The 14,051-nt window shown below is 33.0% G+C and overlaps 1 protein-coding gene across 2 annotated transcripts in view; it reads right to left on the bottom strand.

Annotated features, from left to right (window-relative positions):
* LOC131044891 (26S proteasome non-ATPase regulatory subunit 1 homolog A) overlaps positions 1-12,757 on the bottom strand; it is a 37,593-nt gene extending 24,836 nt beyond the window's left edge. Inside the window, exons 1-6 of one of the 2 annotated variants that reach the window (XM_057978369.2) lie at positions 12,622-12,752; positions 12,348-12,513; positions 3,584-3,647; positions 3,262-3,367; positions 2,944-3,055; positions 2,643-2,811 (exon numbers count right to left, since the gene is read on the bottom strand). In XM_057978369.2, coding sequence (XP_057834352.1) covers positions 2,643-2,811; positions 2,944-3,055; positions 3,262-3,367; positions 3,584-3,647; positions 12,348-12,493 — 597 coding nt within the window. In that variant the 5' untranslated portion in view covers positions 12,494-12,513; positions 12,622-12,752. Of the gene's footprint in view, positions 1-2,642; positions 2,812-2,943; positions 3,056-3,261; positions 3,368-3,583; positions 3,648-12,347 lie in introns of both variants that reach the window. The other variant, XM_057978368.2, reaches the window with a different exon arrangement.
* Between the last annotated feature and the right edge of the window lie 1,294 nt (positions 12,758-14,051).

Genomic DNA, 14,051 nt, shown 5'->3' on the forward strand with positions numbered 1-14,051 from the left:
GAAATATAATACTATGATGCAAATATTATAATACATAAATATTAATAATATAAATAATTCCTAAGAGAGAGGTGAAACCCATGTTTCCGCTGCTACAGAGAGTGGACCCGCTCAGAGGCTTTCCTAAAGTGAAAGAAACAGCCAACCCTGCTTAGAGGTGTTTCTGCAGGTGAAACAGCCATCCATGATGGATCCCCTCTCCTTCCATGTGACCACCAAGAACGAGAGAAGGGGCATTATCACCCCATTGAAAAAATATGCCGGCTGCTCAACAAATGAATGTTGGGTCGTGCCGGAGTCTTATTAGAGATGAGGATAAGACTGATGCAATAGTCACTGTCAAACACATTTTGATACAGTAGGTATGTTCTTTTTAAAAAAACTGACAGGACCCTACCATACCAAACTGGATCTCAAGTTCGGTTCGAACCTGACTCAGATCCTGAAGCTTGGTCCACTGATCCAGTAACATAGTTATAGAGCATACATTTATTGGTGAACCTCTCTCTTTATTTATCCCCACTACTTCTCTCGATGGTGTGAAATAATTTTGGTATTCCGTTCCTATGCTTTGTTGGCTTTCCTTTCATGTCCTTAGAACTAATTTTGGTTGTTTATGGATATTAACATAATTTTTCTCTTTCTACCCCATGCACTATTCATGTTCATCTAATACTTCAAAGTTCAAACAAAATAATAGTTTCAAAATTAATGACTTTGCTGCAACCAATATTTTCATGATATATTTTATAATCCTAAAGAACAACATAGTTCCATGGGGATATATCGTCGTTTGCAAAACCTCTGTTTCAGAAACCAGGGCATCTCAAGTGCCCAGGGATGGGGCGGGCACAAAACATTACCCTGCCAACCCCCAACCAGCACCAACATGTTAGGGACATTTCTGGGATGCCCTACAGAAGCAGAAGATGTCTCAGGGATGTCCCCCCCCCTGTCGGGGACATTGGGGCAATGCCCTGACATCCACAGGCGGGCCTAGGGGCTTTGGAGTCCCTCAACCATCTTGCAGATGCTGGGAAGTCCGCACACCCAAGCAGCAATAATATTCATTTAAGAAAAAAATCATTTAAAATAAACGAAGTTTCTCTCTGTCATGATAACTATTTTGATTTTGTGTCAAAACTTTGAATATACAGACAATGTGATGGCACATACAAATAATTAACTTGGAAGAAAGAAGAATTATTTATACAGTATAGCAAGCAAGATAGACTATTGAATCTAAATCAGCGGTTCCTGTTTTTGTTTAATGAGTACTCAGATGCAAGCTCTCTTAGCTGTTACTGTTTCTGTTTTAGCTTAACCACTGTAATGAGTTTCTAAAAATAGAGAAGAAAATAAATGAAAAGATTCGAGAATGACAATATTCCTGTCTTCAACCAAACAGCCCACATTCACAGTTATTTCTCTAAAGGATTTGGTCAAAAATAATGAGGATATGTGTCGAAGAAAGCATGATGATAAAATTATGGAAAATAGCATTTGCCATAAAGGTCCGTGTGGTTTCAAAGGCCTTAATATAGGCTTGGTTACAAGCAACCAAGCAAACAGAGATGGAAAGGCAAAATCTACTGTTAGACTTTTATTTGTGAAAAACATTGCATACTCCAGATTCACCATGGCAAAAGTAAATAAGGCTACTGCATGCTAATCTATGTCACAGGGTCTGCCAAATTTTCAGCTTCATGTTCAAAATAAGGCAAACTTATAAAAAATGCCTGAAATTCGTCAAAATTAGCCTTCAAATTCATTGGAGTTTTGATTTTTATTATTACAATATATGCTTAAAAGGAATTTTGTGAGCAGTTGATAGTGGCCGTTGGGAGGTATGAGGGCCGCCACTGAGTTCTTAGAAGACTCCAAATGAATGATTTCATACACTGCCCTAAAATGCTCTGCACAATATTAAATATATTATATATTTAATATAATATAATTTTGCTGTTTTACTTTTATTTTTTACTATTAACATTTAATAAATTAAATTATTAATATTTAAGAATATTTAATTTATATTTTAATAATTAATATATAAATTTAATTAATTTAAATTAAATTAATAGAAAGCAAATTTAATGGCTTTTTCCAAAATAATTCCCCTCTCGAATTTCATCCAAATTTCATTGTTGTCAAATTCGAACTCAAACCTTGTGACTTAGATGCTAATTGACAAGTTACACAACCTATACCACAGATAATAGCAAACTGAACTGATAAAGATAAAAATTAAAATTCCCCTGGTCAGGCATTTAAGTGTGAAAAACAAAGAGAGTTTGACCAGGCAACAATTGTACCATGGCATTTTTGCGGGGTTTTTATCCAAACTCACAGAAGACATCTTATACAAATAAAGCTTAATATCATTATCTGATTTCACAGGAAGGCACATGTTCCAAAATATTTTTATATATTATATTTTAATGTTCCAGGGAATGCTTCACCATACTTCCCTGGAGCATTATATCATTTTTATCACTTACAACAGAACACCTAGCAATTGTGCTTTTGCAAAGATCTATAAATAGGGGCGAGTTTTCATCACATGCAGAAAGTTGATGCTCCAGGGAAAATCCAACCTTCAAAAAGCAGAGATTTTCAAAGCAAAAAAGTATAGACATTACCTCACACCGGTACTCTCTTCTGCTAACAAATGTTTGAGAAACACTGATGCAATAAGAAAGCATTCCAGAAACATTATCACTTTTCATGATTGCTTCTTCTAACTTATCAAGCCTTCTACATTCAAGTGCAATACCCAGAGCCTGCTGAAACTTGCCATCCAAAATGCATCTGAAGAAACATTGACCCATAAAATTCATCAGACCTCTAATTATTTAAGCACTTGGGACAGTTTCCGAGAACTGGAAGATATAATACATTATATACTAAAATATCTACATATATTTCCCAAAGAACACATACTTGTCTAGCATTCTTTCTACAATCGACTCTAGTCTAGGGTCCATCTGTGTCGCCTCCTCATTTGATTCTGCTGCCTTAGCACGTAGAGCTGCATACTCATCTATAGCTTTAGCTGCACACTCATACAATATATTAAACATTAAGTTGATTAGCATCCACAATTACATTAAGCAAAAGTTTTCAAATCTTATGTCTAAAAAATCATTTCACAAAAACCCAAAGAGATTCTAAAGAAGCATCTCTGAATGTAAACAACAATATCTACTCAAGGCATGGTTGCGTTTCCCATGTTGGGAGATTTTAAGACGGGGATTTTACCAAGCAAAGTATGCACATAATCCGAATCTTCTGCTACATTGAACATGCCTCGAGCACCCAAAGCATAGGACAAAGAATCATTAAGCTCCCCGAGGTAATAGAAAACCTACATTAAAATACCAAAACATGCATAAGCTCTATGTAATTAAAAATTGAAGCCAGAATGGCAGGCATGTCTGCTAAAACAAGAAGAAAACATAAATTGCTAAAGAATTTACAAACAAAAGAAATGAGCAAGTTAGCAAAAGATTCATCTGGATTGTCAATAGATTTATCCAATGAGATGCTGATACCAAATTACAATAAATAACTTTTTCTCCACCTTTGAAACAACCAATGCTGCAAGCTGTCTTTGATCAAATTCTTCGTCTTCATATAAGCTTTCTCTGCATGATAAGTAGTAGTATAAATTCAGTAAAAATATTTCAAAACTTGTCATATAAAGAACATACAACTTGCTGAAAAATTGCAACACGTTAAGATTCCATGATGATAAAATCTCTCTGAGAAGCCATTTCTTCATTAGCCTCAACCTGAGCTTAACAAAATTATATACAACTTATGTACATCCATAAACAACATAAACTAATGCTACCAGGAAATAGGAGAAAAAGTTTTTCTCACAAGCAATCTAACTAACTGTGCTAGGGAACAAAAAGGAAATCAGTAGTTTGTTGGAAGACCGATAGACAACTCTTGTAATGCTTCTGTACATAAATAATTATAATTTATAATACCTCCATAACAACCCTGAAGGTCACTTCTGTGGTCATAAAATTAAAACATCCTGATTTAAGTTCTAGTTCTTGGATACAATTTAGAATTTTAAATTAGCAATTAGAATGTCATGATTAATAAATATCATAAGGTGGTGAATCTGTATTATTTATATGGTGATCACAATTAATTCCATATTATTTAGAATTTTAAATTAGCAATTATAATATGTCACTATTAATAAATATTAAATATGATAAGGTGGTGAATCCCTTTTATTTATATGGTGATCACAATTGATACCTTATTAGCTTGAACACAGGTCATCAGAAAGTGATACATTAAAAGTGTAACCTGTATATGTCATACCCCGCAAACTTAATCTGATGAAGGATTCCACTTATGTAGACCACCTCCATTTGATCATAGTATTGAGAATCGTTTCTAATTGCATATATTTAATCCACATTAATATGAAATCAAAGCTTTCAAACTCCTCAAAGCATGGAGTATCTGTGCCTACAGCTTGAACAATATCTACTAACACTTAAAACACCAACAAATAATTTCAATCCAATGTTTCCTCTATAATGAAATATCCTGGATTCAGGTTAGCTTCAGAACCCAGTAATCTCCATTTAACACACATCACCAGTGATCACACTATTTAGAGCCCCCAACCTCAATCAACCTCTAAATTTCAAATAAAGTTCCAGAACATGTTTTACTTAAACTTTGAGGATGTACCTTTGCTTGCAACTGACTTTTACTTGGACTTGATGGCAGGTGCATACGAGCATTGGTATTCTCCACCCATGTGAGATACAAGAAACGAGCCAACCAAATTTGCAAATATCCTTCAAAACATTTTTCATTTATATTTATATTAGTGGAACAAAATGTGCCATATACATGTTTGTACTTGTATTGGAGAAGATGGTATTTTTCTCCTGTAGCATGACTTTACAAAATTGAAGAAAAATGGCCCAGAAAGACATGAAAATATAACATCCAGCAAAGGTCTATTTTAAGAACATCCGTCCATTATAATTCTACCATTCTCCCTTGACCACACGTTAAATTGACTCAAAGGATTGATCAACCTGTGCTTGCACTGTACCCTAATGCCCAGTTCCATCTATTGTGAGGGCTTATAGCCTCTAGGTCCCTCATTTATAGTACAAACCATGTCAGTAGAAAAAGGCCAGGCTTTTCCTTACTATCTCTATCAAACAATCATCTTTTGTATTTCACATTTGTGAGGAAAAACCAAATGGTATTTTACAAAAGATTTCTTGTGAAATTTACTTCAAATCATTTATCTTTTGATGTTGGAAATTCTGGCTGACATTTGCTTTTTAAAACATTATTTATTCTTACTAGATGACACCACGATGGTATTAGTTTTGTAAAGCATTACTTGTTCTTAATAGAAGATAGTATCACTTTAGTGCTCTTTTTCCAACGGTGTGTGGTTTGTAGACCCCTCAATTAGAGAATGGGGTAATCCTTTGTTACTGTTACAAACATGGAAATGTTTAGTTCAAATTTGAATTTAAATTGTCTGGTCAATACAGAGCACAAATGGGCAGCGAAAGCAAAATATGTTCTAAATGCAGAAAAAATTAATCAATCAACAATCTACCGTTGTGATCCACCAAAAGAAAATCCAATTCAAATAAAATAAGCAAGTATCATAAAGCAGTCACAGGTTTTGGAGCAGATTAATTCCAACACATAATATACCAGCAGATGAGACTTGTGACATGTTGACCTCTATCGTAGTATGTCTCCTAAAAGCAGCTAAAAAGATTCGGATCAACAGCTCTATAAGAGAATTCATCGTCACAGCAGCAGCAGTAAACCTTGTTTCCCAAAATTGTCAAGTAAACACTCTGATAAGGACTCTTGAGTCTTTCAAAAGTGGCAATGGTTTTCTAGGACAACTAATATGTTTCAATTTCCAGAAAGCTGGACATGGATGAGAAATGCAAACCTGCATGCAATGATATCATCTATCATACTACCTGTAGGCAAAACTGAAATCTCTTTATGTACCTAGCAAAATTTCAATACCTACCGCTGGGTTAAACTGTATCTGTTATTGGTTACACCCCATGTCAATATTGAGGAGTAGCTCAATCACAGATGAAAATTGAGTCTGTCCATAAAGTAATCGTGAGCTACTTGATTTAGGAATCTCCCTGCAATTGCAATTTCAAGGTACCTGATTTGTTAAAACCCTAATTCCTTGATCCTTTACCTTCTTCAATGTCTCAATTCAAATCATGCTATGAAGTATGAACAATGAATAAGCCCTTCATGGTGCAATCCTGCATCTTAATAATTATATCTATATTCATGACTCTTATGTTCATTTTGTGTATGCTGATTGGACTTACAAAGCCATGCTCCTGGTCAAAGCTTGGTCTTTCCTAGATAAATACTTCAATCTATGCCTCATAGTTAACTCCAGACCTCAATACCAGTACTCATTTCACATAATAATCATTTTCAGTACCAATTCATATACAAAAGATATGTCCAAAATCAATCCAGTTCTACTGTTCCTTGCCAAATTTGAGCCTGGATTACCTAATAGGACACAACCTAAGGTATTTAATGCATGCACCCAAACTAAAAATAAATCAGAAACTATATATATGATGCTGGGTGATTATGTTGTTAGAGGCCAACCCAAGGGCAAAGGGGATCCGGATTATAAATAAAGAAAAAAAGAGGTACGATGGGATATAAAAGGAAGGTAAGATAAGGAAGGGGGAGGCATTCAGATTTAAAGAAGAAGAAAATCATTAGAGAGAGCGGCCTCTGATTAATAAGCAGACGTCATATTCAGAAGAGTAGCAAATACACGAAGGCGGCAATTAGTATAAGACTATAAGTAGTGATTACGTTTAATCTAAAAGGGCAGTGATTTTATTTAAGTAAAAGATAATTAAAATAATAACTAGTTTAAGCCAGAAATTAAGAGGAAGAGTTGTGACTCTTCCAAAGAGGTAGAAATATTGAAAGGGCGTGACTTCTTCCCCCCAAGTTGGGGAGAATAAATGGAAGAAAAGGAGAGTTTCTCATAGATAATATATATCTGAGTGTAAACAGTAGATCAGATTGATATAGGGCAAACAGCAGACCTGTGCATTATACAAGTAATTGGTATGAGATCTAAATGTTTTATACAGCAGTCCTCTTATATCCCATTCATAGATATTGATTCTAATAAGATTAATACTTAAATTATGTTTCTTCAAATGAATAGATCATATATATATATTCTGTCCCATAATCAATTATATGTGATGTTGGAGGAAATAAGCTAGGGAAATCCAGTGTACTGGTTCCCTCAAACTAAGTAGACCACCCCAAGGGATGGAACTTGTCATAGTGGGACATTCCCAGCGCTTGTGGGCCAAGGGGTGAGTTGTCATAGTTGAATGCTACGCGCTCTCGGGCTTAGTTGGACTGAGTAGTTTATTGGCGCCCTGTTGATTTTTCCTACCAAACTAAACTATGATTGGTTATGGGGTAGTAGCTAGTACTGATGTTTATCATTCCATATGATGTAATTGTTAACGAACCCGTATATTTGTTCATTGATTCTTAAGTTTATTAATGATTAGATGAAGTTACTTTAAATATATTATTGTTAAAAGATAAATTATATTTTTGGAATTGTCAACTTGGGCACAACAGATTAATCTCAATTTGGGGATATTACATTTAATATGGCAAACTACTTTCCACAGCCACAATCTTGCAGCATGGTGTAATACTGCTTGTCTTCATGATAGAAATAAACATTTGGCCTATTTATTTAATGACATAGTGCAAGAATGCAAATCAAATCCATATTTATTACTTCAAGGTTTGATCTGGCTAAATAATTAAGCCTATGGACATTTATTCCTTGTTCAAGCTATTATTTATTTAAATCAAATACTGGAATCAATACCTCATAATTGGACTGATCTGCTCCATACCTGAGTAGCCATACCCAGTTCATACTGAATTCATTTTTGGTACAGATCCACATAGAAAAGACAGATTCAAATTACATCAATTTTAATTGTTCCAAGCCACATTTGTGCCTTGGTCACGTTACTGGAAAACAACTGTGTTGCTTCTCAAAAATCTTCATCAACAATCTTGCAGTATGATGTAGCAATGTTCAATTTAAATAGGTGGAATCAATAATTGCCAATTGGCCAATTTAAACATGCCATAATGCTTCTTTTCTACTTCAGGAATGTCTAATGAATATTTCATAACCAGTGCCATTCTAGTCAGTATCATGCGAATACATCATTTGTCTTGGGCTTCATGAAATATATGTAGGCTATAGATTTATCCATAATCGGCAAATACATCCTTATCAATTAAAAATTAGTCATAATTAGTTGGCAAGTTAAAATATCAAAATGAAAAAATAATAGGTTCAAGATAGTTTTATGTAATGTCCCCTACGAGATTTAAGCCTGTTTTAATCAGAATCAATCCATCTCAACATGCTTATGACTTAAACTACATTGACTAGGAGACAAAACCATCTTAACCGGAATTCAATCAGTGATAACATAATCTTCTTCCTAATATTGAATTGATAATTCAATCAAATTTATAATCTCACATTTATTTGTTCATTCAAATTATTGTTTCTATATATAAATATATATATTCAAGTTCATATAGTATTACACTCTATGGTTTTACTGTAGAGTAGTTTCTAAAGATACTGTATTAATTATAATTATTATATTAATATCTATTATTGTATCAATATCCATATTGATAACCCTTCCTTAATTCTTATTCAGATTTGAGTGTATATATAGAGAGAGAGAATTAATTATACCAATAATTTATGTATTTGCTAATTACTTATTCTATAGATTATTAATATTACTACTGCTTTAAAATATTAATTATTAATAATATATATTTAATGGTTGGTAAAGACAGACAGATCTGACATATGTATATAAATTGAAATGTAACTCATACATATTGCAGTCTATAATAATATTACTATTAAATTCTGCATACAGACATTGTATCAGGTTTCATATATTAGGCATACGTATCAAGCACATCCCCTATGCATACCACCTAGAACCAAGATGTAATTGGCTGGAACTTCATAACAGTTCTGAACTGATCTGATCAGATTAACTACACTAATGCCCAGTCGTCTGTATACCCTGCATATTAGTGCCCCCCCCTTGACGGAGTGGATTGATGGCCTTCTTGTATCTTTCAATTAGAAAGGGGCGCACTTCTTCACATGCGATGAGACACCTCTTTTACTAACAACCTTCTTCATAACAGATCATGCCTTTTGGTTTATCGATTTAGTTAGTTGTGCAATCGCTGCCACTTATCATTAATAACTCTTGTTTGATTGTAACCCTAGTGACATTTTGAATTATTGATTTATTTAAATCGATGCCTCAATAATATCAATCCTTTCTTATTGATAATTGAATAATTATTCAACTCCTGCCATCTAATCATAGCCGTTGACTTATATTAGGCTTGATAAATTATTATAGATAACTAATTGTCTTTATATTGTCAAAGGCATAGAAATTGATAGATGGGGTTGACTAGTCTTCGTCGTCTTATTTCCCAAACAATTGCTGATTGTATGTAGTCATAGCTTCCCAAACTTTATGAACTGATCGGACTATGTAATGTTTCCCTTGTATGTTGTTTGTCACAGTTTATCAAATTCCCGAATAGAGGTGTGCATCATTGTTCCTTGGTCTGTTGCACTATGCTTTGGATCATGCCCTGTTAATATTTTTCATAACCACTTGAAAGAGTAAAGATCCGTTCCAAGCCTCCTATTGCTTTCTTAGGCTTATTGTTACTTGTTAGCCTTTGTTCTATAATCATCCTTATGCATCCAGAAAAATATCTTGAGAATATCAATCATCGGTTAGTGTTTATTTTATCTGAATATTTGAAAGATATTATTAGTAATAAATATTGATAATAATATTTAGTAAATAAACAATTATTTGTTGGTAATATATATATTAAATAATATTAATAATTACTTAATTTAGGATATATGTATATATGACGATCAAGGAGGGGACATGACATTTTAACTTTTGACAATTACTAATTTTGTCTATCTTACAGAATGATAATTTTGCTTCACTAGAGCACCCCATTCAGATTAATGAATAGTAAGGTGACACATTTTCTAGGCCTTGGTCTATTTATGATTAAACTACAACCAAAAAAATTCATCTTGATCTCCGCTCTTCTTAGTAATATCATGAATAGCCTTGTAGTAAATAATTTTCTTGACTTTCTTCAACTTAAATTCAAAATAATATCATCATAGATGAAAATTTTGGATATAAATTGGTTCAAGGTTACGTCAGAAATTATGCTAAAAGAAATGAGGTTTTGAACAGCTTTTCAGCCAAAGCTTCTCTTACACTTGGGTCTTCCTTCAAACATAGATGAAGCTAAATTACCAAATCTTAAATTCTCCACTATCAAAATAATAAAAGTATTGTATTAGACCTGACAGCTACTTTCAGCTAGAACATCTTCTGAGATTTTGTCAAATAGTTGCAATTATTTAGTCCTCTGATACATGAACTCCATGTTTTTACAAACAGAGAAATTTTCCAAGCATGAATCTTTAAACTTTCCCAAATTTAGAATTTCACCAAGTATCCAGAATTTGTGGTTTTTAGTATTTTGAACTCTATTCTAAAGCGCCAATCATTTCAACTACCTTAGTTATAAGCTTCTTGGCTTTCCCAAACTCCACATTTAGACTAGGTTTCAATCACTTAGAATAAATCCTGTGCAGCTAGTGCATGGGAAATTGTTATCATTAGAGTTGTCCACAGATACAATCACACGTGAAATTCTCAAAGTTCCTTGCCGTACCCAAAATATTAAATAAAAAAGTTGGGTACAACCTGCAATAAATTGTTCAATTTCCTGGAGCCTTGGAAGTTGGAACACAAAACAAAAAGAAAGCCAAAAACAACTCTTCAAGACCACAGGCATCCAAAATTGGCTAATTGAGACCTAAATTGTGATTGAAATGAAAAACAACTGCCTCGTTTATCAGAAATCTTTCCAAACCCTCATAACATGAAATGTAAGAACATGAATTCAGATAAATTAATAAAATTATTACTGCCAGTAACCATGAAATCAAGGAAAGAACTCAAACATTAGACCTTGAACAAACAAACAGATAAAGCTAAAAACTATTCTACCGAACCGCAGGAATGCTAAATGTACTTAGCAAGGCCTGAATTGAAATGAAAAAGAAAAATGAAGAATTTCAAACTGCAAATTTACCAGAACACATAAAATTATCCCAATTCCTGTAGTCTAAATGCAACTTAATGACTTGCAATAAATTCAAATAGCTATTTCCCAATAAATAGTCCAAGCAAATTGTTATTTATCTCCAAGTGGTAGCTATAGTGAGGGCACCCGTAAGGGAATAACTCAGGCTCAAATCCCTTGCCCCAATAAGGAGGGACATAACTCTAACAGACATGGTGAAGTTGTGGTATAACAATTATATCTACTCTCTAGCAAGGTCTATATTAAAAAATCTTAATCGAAGCTTACAAATCGATTATGATTTATTCAATAAGGCAAGGAATTTAACACTTGACATATGGAGTTTTCTAATATGTTTGTTCCACATTAAATACTTTATGTTCATTCTAAAAAAACCCTAATTTTGTGGAAGCTGATAACCTCAGTGATATACGACTTGAAATTGAGTAAAATACCAAATCCAATTTGACAAGAGTGTTGTACGAGCAAGTATTAAATTTGATAGCGTAATGACCTTATTTGTGCATTTTTACAAAAAAAAAAATACCATCAAAATTTCAGGAAGACTATATGTCTATATCACAGAAAAGGAGAGAATTTTCGTAGACAGGCAAAATTTCTGAATGATACTAACTGCATATATCTTAAGTCTATGGTATTTTGTTTTTTGACTAAGTTATGCCTTCGAGTCTGAAGGGCCACTTTGAATAAATAACTGTCACAAGAATTTGCTTGGCAGGCGGAGTCGACCAACATAATTTAGGTCCTGAGCGTTCCTAAGACCGAACCCAGTGACAAGCTCAGTTGATGTGACGGAAGAAAATTTTCCTTGGCTGTAGGATCTAAGCTAGAGAACAACCCAAAAAGAAAATTCATCTAGTTTTTATTAAAAGACCCCCAACTTTCCATTGCTAATTTACCAGGAAAGTATAGCACAATAAAAACGTACGCATAGATGAACGAATAAACTCATCTCTCACAATAAAACCTTTCAAAAAACGACGAGGGAAACGATCACATACATCGTCGGAACACTTGTAGAAATCTCCGGCCAAAAATTGTCCACCAGCCGGTTAAGATTTGTGAGCGCATATAACTTCAGCAAAGGATGGTGTTCGCTGAGCATGGCCAGCAATCCGCTGGCCGAACTCACAGCAATGGCAGCCATGATTTCCTCCCTCCTTCAACCTATATTTCGACAAGAAAAACCCAAATTGGAAATGCAAGAAGAAAGAAAAAAGAAAACTAAATCGCCATAGATCTCAGGCACTGGTTAGATCTTTCTATGGTAGATACTTTCTGCGTGTAAGTTTTTCTTTTGCCGGCTTACGATCGACCTACAGACCAAACCCTGGAAAGCTAGGGGGCAAATAAAGCTTCTTTAGTTAAAAAAAAATTAGAGTAGGAATTAAAGATGCTTGAGTAAAAGTTGGAGATTTAAATAAAGTTAAAAAAGGTGAGACGGTATGTGAAGCAATGAGCTGGACATTTGTGTTCTAGTTACCTATTACATTTACTTATAACTAGCACTTGCACCTCTAGAAGGTTCAAGGATAGCCGATAGAAAATATAAAGTTTAAATATATTTTAATATTACAAGAATAATATATATATCAATAAATTAATTTGTTATTTAATTAAATTTAAATAACGAATAAATTTATAAACAATTAATAATATAATAAAAATTCAAAGTAATAATTTATCTTCTGATTTACCACTTCAATTCATGAATTATAATCAAAACTTTCCTTCTATTCATTCTTCATCATTTTTTGAATTTATTTTTTGTCTGAGACAATTATTTTCTAGAGTTGTTTTTTTATCAATGATAATAACTATTATTTTCTAGAAGTTGATGGCAAATTAAGTGTTTAAATTTTGGAAATTGAATTGGTAAATTACTATAATTTTAATAACATAATAGAAATTTAAAAATTAAACCAAAAATCTTATTTATTCTATTAAAGCTTTCTCTACCAATTTTACAAATATTTTCTTAATAAAAAACTGGTATGCCCTGATTTGGACACTCTAAGCTATAAAGCAATTGTTTAAAACAACTTTAGATATCATAAATGGGAGATCATATCATAAATGGGAGATCACAAAATTTTAATGACTGTACACCAGTTCAAATTATTATTAATGAATTTAAAAGTTGTGGAAGTGAAAATTACATTTCAAGAAATAATTTAAACAACTAATTTTTTGTTACCTGAAAATGGTTGTAGGTCTGATTGTGGAGAGCTAGATTTATGGAGTTTAATCTATTTTTTAATTATGAACAAAAATATTAAATTTTTTAATTATGAACAAAAATATTAAATGCAAAAATATCTTTCCACTAATATAATTTATATGATTATCTTGAATATTTATTTACCTGAAATTATTTAATTATGAACAAAAATATTAAATGCAAAAATGTTTTGAGATGGAGACAATTGAGTGTATTCTGTGCATAAAAAAATATCCCACTTCTTGTTTTCAAAGCTTACTTGAAGCTCAGTCAGTCTCATTAAATTCGTGAGCATAAATTCAAATGCGATGTGAAATAGTGAATAAAAAACAGGGGAGTTAAAAAGTTGGTTAAACGGTGTCACAGAAATATATTTTACCTGAAAATGGTTCACGGGGTGATTGTGGAGAGGGAGATTTATGGAGTTAATCTATTTTCAGGGAGTTTTTATTTTTTCTTTAATAAAAAACAGGGGAGTTAAAAA

This window comes from Cryptomeria japonica, chromosome 1 (assembly GCF_030272615.1).
Source record: "Cryptomeria japonica chromosome 1, Sugi_1.0, whole genome shotgun sequence".
Lineage (NCBI taxonomy): Eukaryota > Viridiplantae > Streptophyta > Pinopsida > Cupressales > Cupressaceae > Cryptomeria > Cryptomeria japonica.